Here is a 21,565-nt window from a genome sequence, read left to right as displayed (position 1 = left end):
TGGGTATTGTAGAGTATTATACATCGGATGTATTTCTAGAAATACATAGGCTACATACATAGGCTACGTAGGTTCTCTAGATCAATAGAAAAGGTATACTCTTTGTCAAGCATGGGGGCAGCTCACAGACAAGATGTATACAAGACGAAGGTACAGACAGACGGATTAGAGGATCTCTGATTGAAACAGGATTAACGAGCGTAATCCTAATGAACCAGCGGGTCATTCTCTAATGATTCCCTGCTGGAGAAGGGGGGGACGGCAGCCATGTGACCTGTAATGGGTGTGTTGGAGACGACCACGAAGATCGAGTTCAGTAGGCCAATAGGGCCCCTGGAAAAAAATATATATATATATCACCGGGAAGGGAGAACGAGGACGCTAGAATGTGGAACTAAAGCGCTTCTTTCTCGTCTTTTCGTGAGTCGGGGGGAAAAGGTCAGGTTGGTGTGTGGGAGACAAGCAGGTGATTGTGGCCCCAGACGAGCTTAGGGAAATCAACCTCTTGACAACAATACGATGATTACAATACGACCCGCCGCTAGAAGGCCGACCGCAGGGCTTCAGGGAGAGAATACAACTGCTCTCTCTCTCTCTCGCGCGCGCGCTGGTTATTTTGCCGGTGGAAGCCAAATGTGAATTCAGTTTCTGGAAGTAAATTGTTCGTATTGGAATTACATGGTAATGGACTGTTATCATTAACGACGGGCTTACTGTGTGTTCAATATCTGCAACTACCCAGTTCAGATATTATAGTTTGGTATGTATGACCGTAGTTAATTAGCTATGTACCCAATTAGTATTATTGCTGTTCGTGCTGAACACTACAAAATCACCAATTATCTTCGGTGAAAATCGAGGTGTACAGTCGTATGGGATCTCCAGATAAGACGTCATTGTTTTGATAGCACACTGGTGCGCCATTGTATGGTGATAGGCGATGTGACAAATGTTTTAGAATTTAGGAAAATATATATGGATGATTTCCCGGTATGATTTAAAGCTAGAGCGTCTGTTTTGATTGTTTAGTTCTTCCCATCTCTGCAGCGATGGGAAATCTATAGCCAGATGCAATGATGATGTCTCACGTAGGGTTGTTTCGTGTGTTGCCGATGCAAACACAGCACCGCCAACAACACTAATGCTGTCCCCTACCCCGAAGGTGGTGTTCCATGTACAACAATATGACCCTCCCTTCCTTCCCTCCCTCCACTCCCATATCTCTACTAACAGTCCCACATCACACAACAACAACCGAGAGGTTTACTATGGCAAGGGTGCGTCATCCGGTTGGATATGAATGAAGTCACAGCAGATCTCTAACGGAGAAATATAAGAGGCAGTACTCACATCCCCTCGGAAATTATGACGTTTGTCGTTGCTGCTCTTTGCCAGGAAGTGTCCTTCCTGCCGGGGAGTGGAAGTGTCGTTGCTGCTTTCTGCCATGGAGTGGAAGTGTCCTTCCCGCTTTTTTTCCTCATATTGCCTCATGACGATCTGTGTGTCGACCGTGAGGATACTAGACATTTGACCCGGAAAAAAATGGGATTGTGATATGAACCCAGTAGAGCGAATGCCCTTTTTTTTTTTTGAGGCTCAAGTGAGCATTTGATATGAATAGGAAATAGCGTTTGGTTTTGTCGCTGTGAGCTGTTTGAGATAATCCTTGAATCTTCTGCATCATTTGCTGTGACGTACGAGTTTTTACTGCATGCGATCAGCGACCAGATCCTCCAGGCTGGAGGGATAAATCATTAATCACAGTGTGTGACTGCGTGTACAACTCAGAAATAAAAGCATTTTGTGATGCGTGTTTCATCGTGACGATAAGAAGATTAATTACAAATGTCGGGAATCCTTGTATGTGTGTGTCATTAAGAGAGTTATGATCCGCTTCGAATTTGTAGTCAACATGAAGAAATGTGATCGAAGATTAATGCAACGTGCACGGCTGTATGATCCATGATCTCGTCTTGTGTTGGTGTACGGAGGGCATCTTGACGTTTGCAATGCTTGTTCTCGGAGCGAGAAGACAGGAGTGTATTACCACCATCACCACCACCACCAGCCTGACGAGTGTGCCCCACCACCAGCAGCAGCACCACCAGCACCAGCCTGACGAAGCAGCATGATGATGACCTCTGCGTCAGTATCTCGCCAGACGTGGTAGCGTGCGGACCTCAGGCCTCCGCTGCTGCTGCCGCCCACCTCCCTCCTGAGCGGCCAGCGACTCCCTCACCAGCCACAGTGTCTCCTCAACACACTCTCATCTGACTCAGAGTTGACATACACTCGGTACAAATATCGGATTACAAGTGAACATGATCTGCGGCGGTGGAACAGTTTAATTCAAACTAGAACTGCGAAGTGATATATTCGTGACTCGAGTTTTCTAAATGTTTTTGTGGTGAAATGTTTGACATGTAGCCGTCAAGGGGACCTGTTGCTGTGACGGGCGAGGAGTGGCTCTTGGCTGCCAAAGATGCAAAACGTTCTAGAGATGTGAGTAATTAGACAACAACACTGTGTGGCCATGTCGTGTGTGGCTCACCAGGTGTACCCTGTGTATTTCTGTGGTGTGGTCTGTTGCCAGTCTCTCTCTCTCTCTCTCTCTCTCTCTCTCTCTCTCTCTCTCTCTCTCTCTCTCTCTCTCTCTCTCTCTCTCTCTCTCTCTCTCTCTCCCCCTTTTTCTCGCCTTTATCTATCTTCTCTCCCTTTCCCTTCGTCTGTCTATCTGTTTCTTTCACGAACCCAGTTTATCTTATTGTCAAACCAGCAAATGATACTTTTAAACACATCAATCTTAAACCAATAACCCATACGGAAGTTTAAGTCTCTCATTTCAGTTTTAAACAGTTTTCTGTTTTTATCATGATTACAGTTTCGTTTATCCCTGAAGGTATACTTTACTTTACCATCTTGAATGCAAGCCTGTTGGTCATACCCCATCTGCCATTATCATTTTGTTGTTCCACAAGAACATCGAGGGAAGCAGATGCCTCCCTTGTCTCACTCCCGTCCAGGGAAATTCCATCGTAATGTTTCGTACCACCTGACTCTGATGTTGTTTTCAAATGTCTTTTACTTTCAATTTCGTTTTGCCCGTCGGATTTTTTTTCCCCGTATTTGTTAACTTGTTTCAGGCTGATTCTTTCGATATTTGTAAAGTTTTCTTATTTCTTTTTGAATTTTTACGCAAAGTTTATGACTCATACCGTAAAAGTTCGACTCTCGCTTTCTTTGGTTCTCACCAGAAAGCATTCAGTTGCTTCTTCAGGTCTTGTGTATCATCCTTCCTCTTTTACTAATGTTATGCCAACTGCTCTCCATTTCTTGGCATTTTTTCGTTCTTCACCTTCGCATGACTACCCTGTACATGAAGGATACAGGGCGCCCAAAAATCATTTTCATAAACTCGAAACCATTTGCACCAAGTTTGAAAAGATAATTTTCGGACACCCTGTACTTCTTAACCTCTGTTTACGCTCGATAACTTCCACAAGAAGAAAACAAGATACTCATTTAATGCTAAAAGAATTACCCGCACCATTTGTTCGAAGAAAACAAGATACTCACTTAATCCTTTCAAGAATTACTTGCACTATCTGCTCTCCTTCCTTATATACTCACTATCTCATTTCTTTTTTTAATTGCCACGTTTTTATACATTCGACTTTATCCCTGGAAATATCTGAACTCGCCAGCAGGACTTTATGGTATAACATAACATTAACTGCAGGGTCCACTACCCTTTACTTCCTCCCTGCTGTCCGCAGAATATCAACGATCATCCGAGCTAACGTTCCCGCCTGCCCTAAACCCTAAGCCTTACTGTGCCACGATGGTGTTGACACAGCAGCTGCGTCTGCACCACACAAGACATTTGCCGACCATTGCCGTATCTCGTTGGGAGATGGCGCCCCGCAGACCCCCCTCCACTATAATTTCCATAAAACTGTTGTCTCAGGAGTTCTGCATTCACATATACTCTTATATTACGGTCTTCTTGATTCGTAAGACTTCCTTAAAGCTGGAGAGAATCGTTGTCCACGTCCTTAGGAAATGATTCAGTAGAAGAAAGCTGCACTATATTCCCTCTGCTCTACCTAATCCTTAACTGTATTGACATAATCAGTCTGCACACGATGCTTGACGACTTAAACGCTGTGATAAATTAACAAGAGAATGGCTGAGTACTTCAGGCGAAAATGAGATCCGATGAGAACACCATTCAAGAAGAATAACACATAATACATACCATCTGTTAGCTCATGTATAAAGTCTATTCTTCCCACGTTAATCAATTTAAAATGTTTTGTGTTCTCGCTCGCTCGCTCTGTTCTCCATCGCCGACATACGTTCCCATTTATCTCGTGGAGTACTGTAAGTACATTATCCTCGCGGCGTCCCGCGCTCTCGGCTTCCAAGTTACAGTTTATCTCGATCAGTCACTCTGGCGATCTCGTAACTCTTGAGAGAGTAAAGAATTGGTGAAGATTTTACACCAGCTTCAGCAGCGATGCTCTCTGGGGTTCAACGAAGACTCGTAAATATGGTTGCGACTCTCAACTTAGGCTCATTTGATCAGCTGGGGTACTCCAAAGCGGCTTCTGTGTTCATAAAAGGTGGATAGTGAGACACAAAACCTCACTAGACATTCACTTGATGTTCATTCACTCTACGATCACTGAATAATTCGTTCACTTTCAGATAACTCTAGAAAATGGCTAATAACCTGTAGAAAAATTACTACAGAAGTTACTACAGAACATTATTTATCTGTTTAGACAAAAGAGGAGAAATTTCATGACGTACGTATATCCACGCCCAAAAATGATACATCTATTCTCTCTAATGACCAGTGATTATATCTCTGTCGTGAGACTGATTTAAAACTGGATTTGGAGTGAATTTGAGGCGGACGATCACGGAGAAACGACCAGAGAAAAGGTAAGGTGATTCCTGAAGGCAAGAGCTGAGCTAAAGCTAACCAGTCCATTTACGCTCGGGGGGGTCGTCGTCTTCTCTCTCTCTCTCTCTCTCTCTCTCTCTCTCTCTCTCTCTCTCTCTCTCTCTCTCTCTCTCTCTCTCTCTCTCTCTCTCTCTCTCTCTCTCTCTCCCCCCTTACCCGTGTATCACTTCCCTCGCTCTTACCACATCCCTCTCCTCTCCTCTCTCCCTCCAGACACTCTATGTGACCGACAAGTGTGGGGTTTTGGCGGGAGGTTCCAGGAGCCATCGCCCTCCTGAGGTTTGCTGACCTCGCAGAGTCGTCATGCTGGCCTCCACGCGGCCTCCTCGCGCCCTCCTTGGTCTCCTCCTCTTCGCCTGGACGGTCCTTGCATCTCCTGTTGACGGTGAGTCAGAGGCGCTGTGTTTGTTGTTGGAAGAATGAGGTTGTGTGGCCTTTTTGATCGTGTGTGTGTGTGTGTGTGTGTGTGTGTGTGTGTGTGTTACAGAAGCCTCAAATAGGGGATTATGGGGTTTTATATTAATAATAATAATGATTATGATAATAGTAATGATAATAATAATAATGATAATAGTAATGATGATAACAATAATAAACACACACACACACACACTAACAGAGAGAGAGAGAGAGAGAGAGAGAGAGAGACTCGCAGAAAACCACGAACGAATATGTCTGCCCTGAAACCGCTATTGACTCTAAACTAAATGAACCACAAGTTATGCGCAGCAATATACAGACCTGGAAAACACCTTGCCAAATCGCTTCCCACTATTGCACCAAGTAAACTCTCGCCTCGGTTCCTGACCACGTTGTATTCATACTTACATAGCGAAGGATTGGAGCAACATTACGCGAGGATGCTCATAAAGTTTCCTCAATTTCCTTTTAAATGACCGACGTCGTAGACGTGAGGGGTTAAGAGAAGGCTTTTTAGAAAGAGATAAAATTGTGATCCTCCATTTTAAGCTGTCGAGAAGCATCTAAGGTTTTCTCTTACATAAGAGAAGCGAAAGGAGGATGTGGAAAAGGGGAAAAAGAAAATGAAAATGAGGAAGCAAAGGAGAAAAGAACAAAGAGATGGAAGAGGATGATGATGTTTTAATAAAGAAAGTGGAAAGTAGGGAAGAATGAAGATCAAAGACAAAAGAGGAGAAAAATGGATAGAAGAATAATCTGTTGAAGGAAATGAATCAATGAAATGTGATTCATTCCTTTTGAATTGTGTTGTATCATTTATAATCAATTTGACTGAAGATGGGAAGCGTTAGTGTGCCCCAAACGTCTCGTGTATTTCAAAAATATAATGAAAATGAATTTAAGACATTAAACTCTCACTTTATGTGATGAAGCAAAATGTGTGGAGATAAAAAGTGAAAAATTGAAAAGAAAAACAACAAAAAGTTAGTGAGTGAGTGTTAAATATGCATTTGCCTTTATCAAATAGTGTATAAAAATATTCCGCCTGCCTTACATGAATATATATATATATATATATATATATATATATATATATATATATACTCTCTTGATTCCTGTAACTGTAAAACTTCCTTCACTAAAAAGAGTCAATTTTATTCGCTCAAAGCTATTGTCAACCATATTACCTGCGAACATAAATATGAATCTTTTACATAAACTAGAAGCTACGTTTTGTTTTCTCACAATAAACTGACATTTGTTTTAATGTCTAGCTTTGCTTCATAAAGGAGAACAGTTGCATTGTCTTTATTGCTGTATTACATCAAAACTAAAAGGGTGGAAATGCAAGCTGTGTAAATAGCGTGAATGCAACGTAACACACATGGACATAAACTCTGAGAGCAATTGTCTATACGAATGACGACAGCACTGACTTTAGAACACCTGGCTACTCGCTGTTAGAGGACACTTAGATCCAGTGAATTCCTGGAAGAACGTAAAACACTTACTCCATGTAATTAAGGTCCTAAATGAACGAGAAAGAGAGAGGGAGAGTCAGGCTGACTGGAGGAACTTAAGAAGACATGGAGCATTTAAGAGGGAGACTGATGGTGAGGGAGACCGATGGTGAGGAACAGTGAGGGAGGAAGTGTGAGGAGAGGTGTGTGGGGCTGTTTTGAAGGAGGAAGTGTAGGATTATGATGAGGAAGGTGCTGGGATTCGAGGATTAGTTCTGGCTAGGGATTTGAGTGAAGGGTTAGGGGTACTGGGATGAGAGGACATGAGAGTTAATTCATTGTATTTAAAGCGTTCCTACTTTCTTCGTGAAAGCGTATGATCATTATAATCAAGGGTTAAGGTCGTTAAGGGACCATGTCATTAATCTTATGTAGTTATCATAACAGAGACTTGATTCCTTATATTCCATGACTTGTCTCCATACTTAATGGTTCAAGTTATCACGCCCAGAGCAAGACGCCATACGCAAAAAGGTCAAGGTCAGATGCTCTGAGGGTCAAGTCCTTGTATTTTAAGGGGTCAAGTCGTTAAATTTCATATTTCAAAGCTTCATACTCTAAAAGTTAAATCATCCTACTCAAGACAAGTGTATGGTCACCGTCCTCAAATGATCATACTTCACGAAAGATCATTATATTCAGTACCATAGTTCTCCTGCTGTGAGGGAAAGGTTCTCGCCTTCACCGATAATCTCTATGCAAACCAGGAAATGAACTGGGCAGCAGCAGCAGCAGCACGCATGCGCCACCTGACCGCAAGGTAGAACGGATTTCTAACATTATTACACCGAGGTAATCTGGAGTCAGACGAAAATCTCGCTGGCATGAGAAGCGTCCCAGAAGGCGCTGCTGTCTTTCCCACATTAATTCATGGAAGACCCAACTGTCGTCAGAGCTTAGTCTCTGAATCCGAGAGGAGGATCATGCAAGAGATCTTAGGTAAATGAGAAGAATGAGGAATGAGGGAAGTGGCGGGACTTAGGTGAGGTTATCAGCAGAAAGTATTTAACATGAGTGTAGTGCAAGGTACTGTTATCTAAATCAAAGGCGTTTCAGTGAAGATTTTTCATCATTTTTGTTATTATTGGTGCACAGGAAAAAGGCCAATGGTCATGCATAAATGTATTGGAGACATGGATGCTCTCCATGTGCTCTGTGGTTCTCGCTTCCTCTGCATTATTCAGATGTTAGGACAGACCAAGTCTGAGGTGCTGTGGCCTCCAGATACATGGGTCAGGTGAGCCGGAGAGAAATATACATTTTTTTAACAGCTTCCACATACAGCGTCGTGTGTGTGTGTGTGTGTGTGTGTGTGTGTGTGTGTGTGTGTGTGTGTGTTTGTGTGTGTGTTGTCCAAATTGTTGTCGTCAGAAAGGAAATTGGAACCTTCACAATGAAAGCCGTAGGTGTGGTCCATGAGAGATTTTGTTTGAAAGAAAATGAGAATAGGAAGAGATGCAGTAAACTATGTAGTATATTTCTCAACAAGAAATGAGTAGAAGGAGGAGAAGCATTATCGTAGAACACAATAAATGAGTTAGTCGACTAAAGAAGGTGCCACTAGATACGAGATCAAAGGGCGAAGAAATGATAAACATCAAGTGAAGAATTGGAACTCTAAATATCCAAGGTGGTTCAAAGTGCATAAAGAAATCGCCAACAGGAATCGTCGCAAAGAATTAGGGTCGGGGATCCTTCTCATTACCATGTGAATGCAGAGAAAAGGTTCAGGTGACGACTTGTGTTCCATCGTTAACGAAAGCCATTGCCGGGTGTTGAGGGCCATTTTGTGTTATATGACTCCTTTTTTTTCCTTTTGTAGACGTAATAAAGATGAAGAAAATGTGAAAATAAGATATAATGATTAAACAAATATAACAGCAACAAATAGAAGTGTAGGATCTTAGGACTTAGTCTCTGTATATGATACTGATTTCCCCTTTTAAAGATATTTACGCCAGAAGTAAAACCGGTTGGACGATACGTGAAGGAAGTATGTGGCGCATGGAGGAACGCAAGTTAGTGCGACCATCCCCAGTTGCGACAGAGGACGCTCGTATGTCCTGAAAAGACAGAGAGGCTGGAAAAAAAAAAAGATATCCTCAAAACCTCTGGGTAGAACAGAGGTATTCAGTCAAACGATGATGGAATCTGAGTTAGACGTGTGTTGAGGGAGCAAGTTGTGAAGGTGGGGGAACTAAAGAGGGGAAAGATTCCACGTATATCTGATAGTCTGAGAGATCACAACAGTGGAAATATGAAGCAGGAAGATGGTAGGATCTTGTGTGGGGAAGAGATCTGTGGAAGTAATAGGATTCCGGAAGGAGGAACGATATCGGGTGAAGGATGTTAGGGGTTTAGGGGATTTTGGGTAGGAGTGTTGAGGGATTTTGTGTGAGTGTTGGCGCTTAGTAGTGTGTCATGTGTTGGAGATCGTCGCTATACACTGTTCTGCCCTTGCTTGGTGTACGTGCTTTTATGGGCATCTTATCTGCCAGTAGGTTATGGAATATTATCATTTCACTCATGTCTTTTTTGTACTTATTTACTTTCTGTAGCTCAAAAGAATGCATACTGTAGCTTGACTCCTCCTTCTCACATCTGGTGTGTAGAACTTTGTATTCATCGACATCAAAAATCATCTATCTACTCTCAACACAGCCCAACTACTTCTATTTGTCATTTGGTAGATGTAGACTTTGATTTTTATTGCTCGTATTTCCTAGCTTAGTATCTTCTCCCAGTATTGGTGTCCGGTCGGCAAACTAATTTTCTAATCAGCAAAGTACAACTCGATCCATGCCTTGCGATTTAGCTTCTGCGGATGATCTTTGATGCGGGAATTCATTAAATATTATCTGAATTCTAAACCAGATGGCATCAACTGCGTTACTTTCATCATGTATTCATATATTCTGATCAATATCATGAAAGGAGTCAAGCAGGTCTGCCGGACATGGACGATATCGTCCCAGCCCCGAGCTGTGAGTCATTAATTAATTGATCGGAATTATTTACAATCTTCAGTCCAATTATGTTCCTCAGTTAGCTCCCCGACCATGGTCGTCAGTCCAGCTGGACAAATGATTTCCGGGAAGGGACTAATTGACCTTTTTTTTGTAATGGTATTACATTGGCAAACTATCAGTCCACTGGAGCTCTCCCCGTCGCAAGGCCTGGGTTTAACTGGCTCATTTTAGGCTATATTCTTTGCTGTCGTGTCCAACCTCATCACGATCTACCGTTTTATTTACTATCATTTCTATTTACTGAGGACACGGCTTGTGCAGATATCATACGAGCATTTAGGAAATTGTTGGATGAAAGAAAATGTTCAAGAGATGTGGTCCCCATAGGTGACAAAAGTCCCTATACTTATGGGACAAATTGGTAATCACACACACACACACACACACACACACACACACACACACACACACACACACACACACACACACACACACACATCATTGCCCGGTCTTCCAAGACTAAGCCAAATTAAAACCACTAATAGTATTGCTTTTACATTGAAATGAATCGTTTGCCTGTTGCAATCTTCCTCACCAGCAACTTAGCAACACCTCGCCATCCCCCTTTGAAGTCTCCCCCTCAGGAGTCTCCTGAATAGGTTCACAGCTCCCGAAGGACCCACCTCGAGGACTCGAAGCTTCATGGGGGTGGAGGCTAAAAGAAGAAAAGTATAAAAAGGTCTCCCCTGATCAGTTAAGTTGTTATCTGCTAAAGTTCATTCCCACTTCTGCGTCTCTTTGCCAGGGTTTGGTGTCCCGAAGGAGGAGGGGAGAAGTTTCAACGAAGACTTTGAGGTATTTTATCACCAATGATCGGTCACAGATCTCATGGAATTCTGTGGAGGTGATCATGACGCGTCAAATGCTAATGAACTTGAACGATGGGTTTAAACTGGCTTTTTAGTCTGATGGCAAACCATTTTCTTTCTTCTTTCATACCTGATGATATACCTCGATGGCTTGGGAGCATCTGTTCTCCCTCGTATGATGTAAGATCCTAAGTGCCTTAATTTTTTTACTTAGCTCCTTCTACTGTGGTGACCGCTACGCGTTAGCTTTGCCTTTTTTGTTACCAAATTCTCGTCATAGGTTCTGGTACTTAAAGGAGGTGTATACTAAGTCTCGGTCGACCCACTTCTCACTACGGCGAAAGTTATAATTGGTTTGTTAAACGCTACATGACTGATCTCCTAGTAATGTACAGCCATCCCAGGTTTTTTTTTTTTTTTTTGATTCTCAATAATTATGTGCTTGATAATTCAGTTATTCTACTTTACTTTCTGTTGTAACATTCCATTCTCTCTCTCTCTCTCTCTCTCTCTCTCTCTCTCTCTCTCTCTCTCTCTCTCTCTCTCTCTCTCTCTCTCTCTCTCTCTCTCTCTCTCTCAAAAACCCCATATGCACCCTATACTGACTGATTGATACACACACACACACACACACACACACACACACACACACACACACCACCACCACTACCACCACAACCACCCACCACTAACCACAACAGTACCGACTACAACAGTACCGAGCGGGTGTTCACACCGTGTTTATACAACAGCTTAACTGGCAAAATCTCTCGCCAGAGAAAGTAACAAAATATCGACAAAGCGACGTGCGTCGTTGGGGCACTTAGGGTGTTAGTGTGTGAGGAAGCGATGCGCTGAGTGATAATTCGCATGGTTGTGGCGGGAAACGTCGCTATCAAGTGGGAAGGAGCAACGCATATATATATATATATATATATATATATATAAATATTTTCTCTCCCCGTAACATACCAATCGAAATCACACACCATCTCTGCTGATTTTCTCATCTCTTATTCTCTATCTCTCTCCTCTCTACTTCTTTCCTCCTCCTCCTCCTCCTCCTCTTCTTCTTCTTCCTTCTCATTTTCCTCATCCCTCCTTTCCTCTCGCCCTCTAGTCTCTTCCATATTCGTTTACTTTTAAAAGGTTTTCAGGAGTGAGAGGTTAATATACATTGATCCGTCTTCTTTCGCAGTAACTGTTGTAAATTAATGCGATGTGTCGGGAAGGCGATTTCAGATTTACGATGTGTCTTTGATTAACAACTGATACAGAAGTTCCTACTTACTGTTTCTAAATTTTCTACGAACACTTGCATGACTTTTGTTGATATGCCAGTTCTACGAGTCTAGTTTATGGTAATGGTTCCTCTCAGGGCTCTTGACGACTTAACTAGCAGTTAGTTACATCATCTATAACTTTGTGTCAAATCGGTATTATGTACATGATCTTTTCATCCTCTGAATCCAATGATTCTGTCTATGATTCTGATATTCCTTTATTTAGATTGGCATACCCGATATTTCTCCCGCTGATATTCCTCTACCTAGACTGCTATCAATGCTAAATAGGAATGATAAATCATGATATCTCAGTTACTCATTCTCTATAAGTGGTAACTTTGTGTCTACTTCAGCTTCTGTTTCTTTCATGACAACTCTCTCTGTTCCTATTGTGTTCTCGCCTGAGCTACTGAGGGGATGTGAAAAGTCTGGCTACCGTTTCAGCTACTGTCATCTCATTTCTGTCTCTTTGCTTTGTGGTCTTCACCCTAATTCTACTACTACTACTGCTGCTACTAATACTACTACTACTACTACTACTACTACTACTACTACTACTACTACTACTACTACTACTGCTGCTGCTGCTGCTGCTCCTGCTGCTGCTGCTGTTCTTCTACTTTTACTACTAATGATAAAGCTTTTACTACTACTACTACTTCTATTACTACTAATCCATCTACAACTAGTTAAAGCAGCGCTATTAATCTACATCTGCCCCTCATACGTCGCCGTTTAGATCGCTACCTTAATACATGTACAAGGGATATGGAAGAGGAAGATCACGCTTGCATGCAATCCATGCGGTAGCTGGAGCGTAACATCCTATTATTGTAAACCAAACGGAATAATTCACACAATGATAGCCTATCAAAGACACCAGCTCTGAGGGTCTATAGTGGTGGAACGAAGCAAGCGAGAGAGAGAGAGAGAAGAAAGAGAGGGTGTAGGATACATTCATGAGCCGATTTTCAATTTTTTACTAATAATTTGAATATGTAAGATTAAGAAAGGAATTGAATCCGCCTTTAAAGAAGTAAATGTATTAAGCAACATTGGGGTAAAACATTAGACCTGAGTCGCTTTTGATTCCCTCCAGGAAAGGGAAAAAAAAAGAGTCCATTAGCAGGGAGTTAACACCCTGAGGGGGAATAAAATCTGGTTTCATGCACAATACCATCAGTAAACTGTCGTAACACAAGACGAGACGATTTTCCCCTAAAAAAGACTTTAAGCAGAAAGACATTTTAAAAAAAAAAAGAGAGAGACCTTAAACGAAATACTTTAAACAAGACTTTTAAAGATGCATTACGAAAAGACTTGAAAAAAGAAACTTTAAAGAAAAGACTTTAAATAAGTAGACTGTAAACACAAAGACTTTAGAAAGGACACAAAAATCAGACTTTAAACAAGGTGACTTTAAAAGACAATAAAGAGATTCTAGACAAAAAAAAAAAAGCCTTTGAAATTAAAAGACTGTGAGCAAAATTGTTCTTCACTTTCGACTGTTACCTAGATTATCGAATATAAACTTCCCTTGAGAGAGTTTGGCTACAGCTTGTTAATTTAACTGATAATGTTAACACGGAGATTCTTGAGCCATCATTTCTATAATATCTTAATGTCGTATTTTCTTCAGAGGAATCAGAAGACCTCAACTTACGACGGGGATACGTTCCTATCGCAACTCGAAGCCCCGTTGCGTACGTAATTCGTGATCTCATGGTTTCTACACCCATTTCACGTTTTGCGTTTGTGGAGACCTAAAAATGTATTGTATTCAAACACACTAACTAATATTTCTTCAATCTAGGGAGCCGTTCTTACTCAGTGGAATCAGACCAGAGAGTATCAACTCGAAATACCTCTCTTGAAAATAAATGATACTTAATACAATTGCAAAAAAAGGAAGCCTTTTGTTTTCGTGTCGAAGGCTCTAATCACGGGCTGAAGTCCACATCAAGGCCGGGCCTTATTAGACATACAGAGCGGATTATGAAGGGAAAAGATAGATACAAGGGAAAGTATTGACGAGTTTTCAAGGATATATGATATTCGTAAACAACCCGAGGAGACAGACCCTTGCGGGTGCCTTTGACCTTAACTGACCGAGGATGACCCCCTGCCGCCCAGGAGGTGACCCGTAACGAGCAAAAAGGGGGAAACTTCAGCGTGTACTAGTGTAAGGAAGAGTCAACAGCCGCGTCAAACAGCGTTGTTTGTGTTGAGAACTGCCAAACTATCGGTGCTTTTGTGTCCGTGGGAGTGACTAACACGGATTTCCGTGGGAGGGGAGCAACATGGGAGAAAGATGGGGAGGAAAGAGAAGGGATGGAAGAAGGGGAGAGTAGGGATGCAGAAAGGAAAGAGAGGAGATGCGTGGGAGAGACAGAGAGAGTGTGGATGAAATTGCTAACAGAATTCATCTTTTATTTCGAATCATGTTTGTCGCCTCGTATCAAGGGAGTGGCAGCGTTTCAATCGAAGGGAAAATGAGTGAGTCTTTGATCCGTTGCAGTGATAATGGTGAAGAAAAAAGAAGAGAACAAGTTTTACATTTTCTACCAATATATATTCATATATATTTGTCTGAGTTAGAAGAAAACATAAATACTGTAGGCGTTTGAGTTCAGTATTAGGGATATATATATATATATATATATATATATATATATATATATATATATATATATATATATATATATATATATATATAGGAATACGATACGTGCTGAAGAGAACTTTGCCCCACGACATGTGGAAGGTAGCGAGCAATTTGATCCACAGTGCCGATCCAAGTTACGAACTCTGGCGCACGATATAGCGGAGAGTTTGGTTACGTGCGTCCAGACGGCTTACAGTGAAGTCAACATAATGCAGCTGGGAACTCAGCTGGCAACGCCACCCGGGTTATTCTGTTGTAGTACCTGGCTATACAACCACAGACGACTGTAGACTCGAGGCTATTCTGGGAGAAAGTCCTTTGACGATGCTATTTCTCCTTTTCCGTCCACTAGCGATGATACAGCCTCGTCGAAGCCTCGTTGGTATAACCGCTGAGAGGTGGAGTCCGGTAACACCACGAATATAAACAAACACCTCGAAGGAACACAGCACAGCGGGCCTAAGGATAGAGTTAAACCAGTCTGTCTCGTGCCATATGTGAGACTAGATAAACAACAGTCTCTGTTAAAACACGGATGGTGCTAGACTAGAGACAGTGCTAAGCCACGGACGGTTTGAGATCATAGACTGTGCCAAACCACGAACGGTGATAAACCACACGCACACTGCTAAACCACCATCTGTGTTAAACTACGGACATTCGTATGTCATGAGCGGCTATAAACCAAGGACGGCTCTAACCCACAGCCTTCGATAAACCACGAATAAAGATGATAAGCCACGACCGTTTCTAAACCACAGTTATTGCTAAGGCACAGCAGGTGTTAAAACCATCGAACAACGCTACATTCACGAACGATTTACGGACGATGCAGCACAGCATATCTTGCTGAAACACGGACGAAGAATGATAGCATGACACTCTTCTTCTGTCGTGTTCCATTGAACACAAACGTCCTCACAGTTCACCCCATCACGCCCTTCAACACGTGAAGTACCAATCACCGTGTTCAAAATAACCATTAGTTCAATTTGCGCAGATTTCGTCCTTCGGAAACCAACGCCATTGGTAGTCATGTATTGCACTATTAAGTGAACTGTAGAAATTTAAACATCGAACAATGCAAAAAAAAGTAGAAATTAATTCATTCGAATGAATGTTGGAAATTATGTTTAACGTTACCTGTGTGAGGCCAAGGTCGGCAGTGTCAGAGTGTCAGAGGGAAAACGTCCTATGGCATTAGAAAAATATGAGGGAAAATTATGAGAAATGGACTCCTCTCTCTCTCTCTCTCTCTCTCTCTCTCTCTCTCTCTCTCTCTCTCTCTCTCTCTCTCTCTCTCTCTCTCTCTCTCTCTCTCTCTCTCTCTCTCTCTCTCTCTCTCTCTCATATATATATATATATATATATATATATATATATATATATATATATATATATATATATATATACTAATCTGTTTATTCAACTGTGTATTCATGCGTCTATATATCTGTCTATCCGACTATCCATCTCTCTACCAACCCATCTAATTACCTATCTGTCATTCTGTCTGTCTGTCTGTCTGCCTATCTCTCTATCCACTTTAAACAGTTTTCATGAATATCATTTGACAATGTCATCTTAGCTCTGTTTTCTCTTCCTTCGTCAGGTAGGTCTTCCGGTCACTCGCCAAGGTCATTACAACTCAGTACAAACAGAGAGAAAGGTTCACGGGCGTAACATCTGCACTTCTGTGAAAGGTAAAAGGTAGTTAGAATCCACCCAACTCCTGTTTTCTTTCGTACTGAATCGTTGTAAAGTACAGTGTGGTGGAAGTCTCGAGTTCACCAGAGGTAATCGCAGTTGCCTCCAAGGCTTTAATGATTCTTTAGAGGGTATTTTCTTCCGTTTTTGAGGGAGTCTCATTTGGAGAGGAGCATTAAGAGACGTTTCTCGTTCCACAAGAAGTTGAGTCGCCCAACCTTTTCAGTTCCTATTGCTCTAAAAGACTTTTTTTTAATATTTTCTTTTAGTAATTTTTTCCTTGGGTGGACAGAGGGTGTGTGTGTGTGTGTGTGTGTGTGTGTGTGTGTGTGTGTGTGTGTGTGTGTGTGTGTGTGTGTGTGTGTGTTGGCCCCCCTGTAAAATATTAAGGTGGAGAGTGTGCGTCTTCGTCATCAACGATAAATGGTGATTGACAGCCAGAGTGGAACTTGACTGTTCTCTTGTTACGTGGAATGATTGAGGAGGAGGTGGAGGAGGAGTGGAGGGGAAATAGGAGGACGAGTTGTTAAAGAGAGAAAAAAAAAAGGAGAGTGCGAATGAGAGGAGATACAGAAGCGTACAGGAGAGGTTGGAAACGAAAAACTAATGGAGGAGGGAGAAGAGAGGGTGTGATGACGAGTGCCAATAACGAGGTGAGTAAGTAAAGAACGATTGGTTGAGGATGCGGAGGAGGAGGAGGAGGAGCAGGAGACAGGATGAAAGGAGGAGAATATTCCAGGTCTCCAGGAAGTATTCACGCCTCAGAGCACTCCGAGAGGTGTAGGAGGAAGGGATGGTCTGGTGGAGGGTAGTATGGCAGACCACACTTGTGGGTTTGAACTGATGGTCTTCGGAATTCTCTCTCTGACGACTATGGGTCATGTCCAGGAGAAGGGGAGGTAACGATATGGAAGTGGTTTCTGGAGGGAAATCTGTGGTACAGAACGTTTGGTGGTGGTGGATAGGAGGAGGAGGAGGGAGATTGAACTGGAGATGGGTGTTGGTGATAGTGGTGGTGGAGAAGGATCGTGGTGAAGATGGATTGTGCTGGAGAGGAATAACGTTGGGGATGGCTGGCATTGGAGAGAACTCTGGGTGGTGGCGGAAAAGGTGGCCCCATTTTCCGAGGTGGTGGATTCGCGTGGAATCCTGTGGTGGATTCGCGTGGCTAGACCACACCATTTGGTTAGGCTTTGGCACACAAGCGAGTGATGTGGTCAGCATTACGTAAGATCACCTTGTCATTTGTTGGCTGTATGTGCGTGAATGTAAAACATCGCCTCCCTTCTCATTACATACAGACGCAGAACCTCAGAGTGCATATTACAAGGCATTTTCTTACTGTATTATGTACACTTCCACTGTAGTTTCCTTGTGTGATATAGGTTATATTAAAATTGCGGTTTAGATATAGTAGCATGTATCTGTCACTTCCAAGGTGTAAATGTACCAGACCTTATCACTCCTAAGCTGTAAATTCTCCCAATATACATCACTACGAAGCTGTAAATTCCCTTATACGTGTAGAGGCCAACTTACTATCATTTTTGTGATCTTTCTAAATGTCTGTAAATCCTCAGTGCCTCATATCTACGATGTCTTTACATAATCATCCCAATCGCACTGGAGAATTAATATTCCACCACGAACCCAATAAATCTTCTGGGCCTCAAATCCTTGTAACTTTCGGAGTCAAAAGTTGGCCCTCTAGGGGGACGTTAAAGTAGAAGGTAATTAATTAAGAGTTTAGATATGAAAATTCTTATTCTCCGAGTCTGGCTTTCAACGAAGATAATAGGATTGGTGGGATTTTAAGATTTTGGAAGTTTTTACTTTTATGATCAAAGGGAGGTCCGTAATCACGAAATTTATACGTTGGTAGGGGTGGAGGGGGTATCAGGCTACGACAGGCAGAAAACTTTGTGGCCATTCTTTCCTTCAACTTAAGATTATGTTATGTTATGAAATGATTCTAAGATTACGTAGAGATGCCAACAGGAACACGCAAGATGATGATTTAGTGACGCGCGCAAATAAATATGTAAACGAGACTTCGCGAACAAATTTTGGTTTATTCTGCAGGGTCGGGATCTAAATAATAGATAGTAAAAGGCGAAAGAGGTTGAGAAGTATAGATAGAAGAGGAAGAAAATAATAATAGAGTCTTGGAGGGACTGGAAAGCCTGCCTTTTGAAAAGGGGCAGATATTAGTTCTCAGAAAATGTGTGGGAAGTAGAGTTTTAAAGCATAGAGCTATAGGGAAAGAAACGATGAAATGACAAGGGTCTGCGTACCCTTGAATTGCCAGCTGCCACAAGGTCATCACGCGATGCAGTGGCTTGCAGAGTATTAGGTGGTCTAGTTAAATCTGGGGTAGACAAGCAGCCAGTTCTAGGGAGCAGACACCGAAGTAATATCTATGGTAGAGGAACTGAAAGCCAATATTGCTGCGTTGGGCAAGTGTGTCTAGATTGGGGGTCAGACATGGGGAGTTGATAACTTGGTTCGTTTTGAACTCGACTCTGTCAAATAAGTATGATGAGCTGGAATCTCCCCAGATTTGAGAGCCATCAAAGGAGATGAGAAAGTTGTAAGAGGTTTTAAAAAGAGTAATGGAAAGAAATTGGGTTTTATAGTCGTAAAATGTAATTAGCTTGCTTCTGGTCCAGTAAGAATTCCAGTCCAACTCTGAGAATATCGAGGTGGTTGTGACAAGACATGGATCGAACTAGGGAAGGTGGACTGGACTTGAAACAAGTGAAGGAATAAGGTGTTGAATCATCAGCTTATATGAAATAGGACAGAGTCTTCAGAAACTTTTGATAACAGATAAAAGAAAGCTGGTGATCCATCAGCATATATGGAGATGAGCTGTCCAGAATGGAAACAAGATATGAGAGAACTTGATGCCACATAAAAGACAAAAGAGCAGTGGCTATAGATCAAATCCCAAAAGTCATTTCCCATTAAAATCCCTCAATATATTAAGGAATACAATATTGGATTCCCCTAAAGTCTATCCCAGAGATAATAAGCAGACATAAGTAACATAAGCAAGGATACCGCTGATGGATCTTGCCTCGAGAAAGCCATACAAGTGATCATGGAGAAGACTGGGAGATTCAAGATGCTTAAGGAAATTGGAGTTTCTGGCTAAGTTAGATAAGCTCAGGATCTGTTTACTTAGATTATGTATACACCACCAGTAACACACCAGAAATTAGCCTGACTACAGAGATTCGTATATTATCGTACGACTCGTCTCGCTTCCAGAACTTCCAGTTCTCTAGCTATGTCTCCTGCTTCAGTAATATGATGGTTTCCAGCGAGATCTCTCGAATTCACTACGAAAGGAACGACCTCGGTGATTAAAGATGGAGCAACGTAGCTGAGGTTTGCAAATTCAGGTTCGAATCACATCTCTGAATCAGCAAAGCTCCACATTCCGAACGTATCATTCTCAAAGTCAGAGGCTGTAACTCCGTCGTCGTGCTCACACAGACAGAATCACAGATTGATATAGCCTATCAACATGTCAAAATAAGGTTTTCCAGTGCTACTTATTAAACAAAAGAGCCAGAACTCTGAATAGCACGTATATATATAAACGTAATGAGCTACAGGAAAGGACTCTAAACAGTGAATATCTCTATAGTCTGCACTGTGAACTCAACCGCCCACCTTTGACATTCCTTTAAGAATGAGGCTTTGAAAAATACTACTGTAGTGAGTCTCCAATTCCAGGCTTGTGAAGAGGGCTAATGGCACGTTGATTGGGGAGTCAGGTGATGCGGCAGCTGAGCCTTTGTCGTCGTCGGGAGACTAAGGAGGCATGAAAGGAATCTGCCAGAGCGGCTATACATATTCATAACTCGTCACAATAGGCAAACCCAGGCCACGATTTTGTGTAACTTTCGCATTACTCTTCATTGCGGAGATCAGGTGCGATAGACGATAGACACACGAGGCTCATTCTATATTAGATAACTTTCTATTTCTTAAAAGGATATATGTTACATCGTGTACTGCCAGTTGTTTTAATCAGATAAGTCTTATCTTCAGTTCACAAAGCTGGCTGTGGAGGGGTGGGTGCTACGTCTGTGTTGCCACGTGCCGCTCAGCATTGCTTTCTCTGTTTCTCTTCTTTTTGGCGTGGCTTTTGCCAGAACAGAGGCCGTCACGGGGCGGGGAAAATGCTGGCAGGGAAGGGTGGAAGCATAAAGGAGGAGGAGGAGGAAGAGGAGGAGGAGGTGGGGTGATGGATGAGTCTGGGTTGACACACTGTTCTTTCGATCTCTAGCAGGTCTTGGGGGGGAGGGGTGGTGTCTCTGTCTGGTATTGGTAGATTCTCTCTCTCTCTCTCTCTCTCTCTCTCTTTCTATCTCTCTCTCTATCTCTCTCTCTATCCTTTCAGACCAAGTGAAGCGGATATGACACCTTTGTCTGGGTAAACGAAGACCACTTTCCCCTGTTTCATTTCCTCCCCATTTTACATCCATAAACTCGTTACATAAGGTTAATCCTTGTCCATAGGAGTCAAGCTAGAATTACTGTTCACCAATATCTAAAGATCGAAATGTACAGTATTTATACCAACTTGTCTCAGTGTCATTGAAAAGGGACTCCATTCTTTGAGGAGCCAAATATCATGTTTTCGGTAATAAACGCCTCCACTGTGAGCAGCTCAAACTATAAGACCCTCTATAAACCTCAACAGTTGGAGTTTAAAGTGCATTTAAGAGTTTCATGACGCGTGTAATTCAGATCCACGTCAAGTCAGTGATTCTTTATATTTCTATTACGAGGAGGTAAAGTCTACGTTGCTTTGGGAGAGAGGAGTTCAACTGAGATTTCACATTTTCGTTTCCTATTTACGCCTTTTATGTAAAAGGTTTCATGTTGCCATGCTCAGGGTTATTGACATAGGTAAATGTCTGTATGTGAGGCGATGTGAGTTTTATATATATTCTTTACGTATGTGATTTTGCAGAATATATGAATGCATGCGGAAATTTAGGTTGAGTGTACGTATCTAAACTGGAAGGAGATGCGTGACTCATCGGTAAATAAATTTCTATGGATGTATTCTAAGACTTAGTGTATATAGATGTACATGAAAACTAAGGTGCTTTATGAATTTTATGAAAGCGGTATACT

The 21,565-nt window shown here is 42.1% G+C and overlaps 1 protein-coding gene across 5 annotated transcripts in view; it reads left to right on the top strand.

Moving 5' to 3' along the window:
• Positions 1 to 21,565, top strand: part of LOC139757774 (hemicentin-2-like) — a 367,317-nt gene that overhangs the window by 285,932 nt on the left and 59,820 nt on the right. The window contains exons 1-3 of one of the 5 annotated variants that reach the window (XM_071678555.1): positions 2,167 to 2,502; positions 5,186 to 5,357; positions 16,318 to 16,404. The exons of 2 other annotated variants lie outside the window; for them this stretch is intronic. In XM_071678555.1, coding sequence (XP_071534656.1) covers positions 5,276 to 5,357; positions 16,318 to 16,404 — 169 coding nt within the window. In that variant the 5' untranslated portion in view covers positions 2,167 to 2,502; positions 5,186 to 5,275. Of the gene's footprint in view, positions 1 to 2,166; positions 2,503 to 5,185; positions 5,358 to 16,317; positions 16,405 to 21,565 lie in introns of those variants that run through there. 2 more of the 5 variants (XM_071678554.1, XM_071678556.1) reach the window with 2 other exon arrangements.

This window comes from Panulirus ornatus, chromosome 28 (assembly GCF_036320965.1).
Source record: "Panulirus ornatus isolate Po-2019 chromosome 28, ASM3632096v1, whole genome shotgun sequence".
Classification (NCBI taxonomy): Eukaryota; Metazoa; Arthropoda; class Malacostraca; order Decapoda; family Palinuridae; genus Panulirus; species Panulirus ornatus.
Note: the sequence above shows the minus strand (reverse complement) of the source record. Positions and strands in the feature narration are given on the sequence as shown.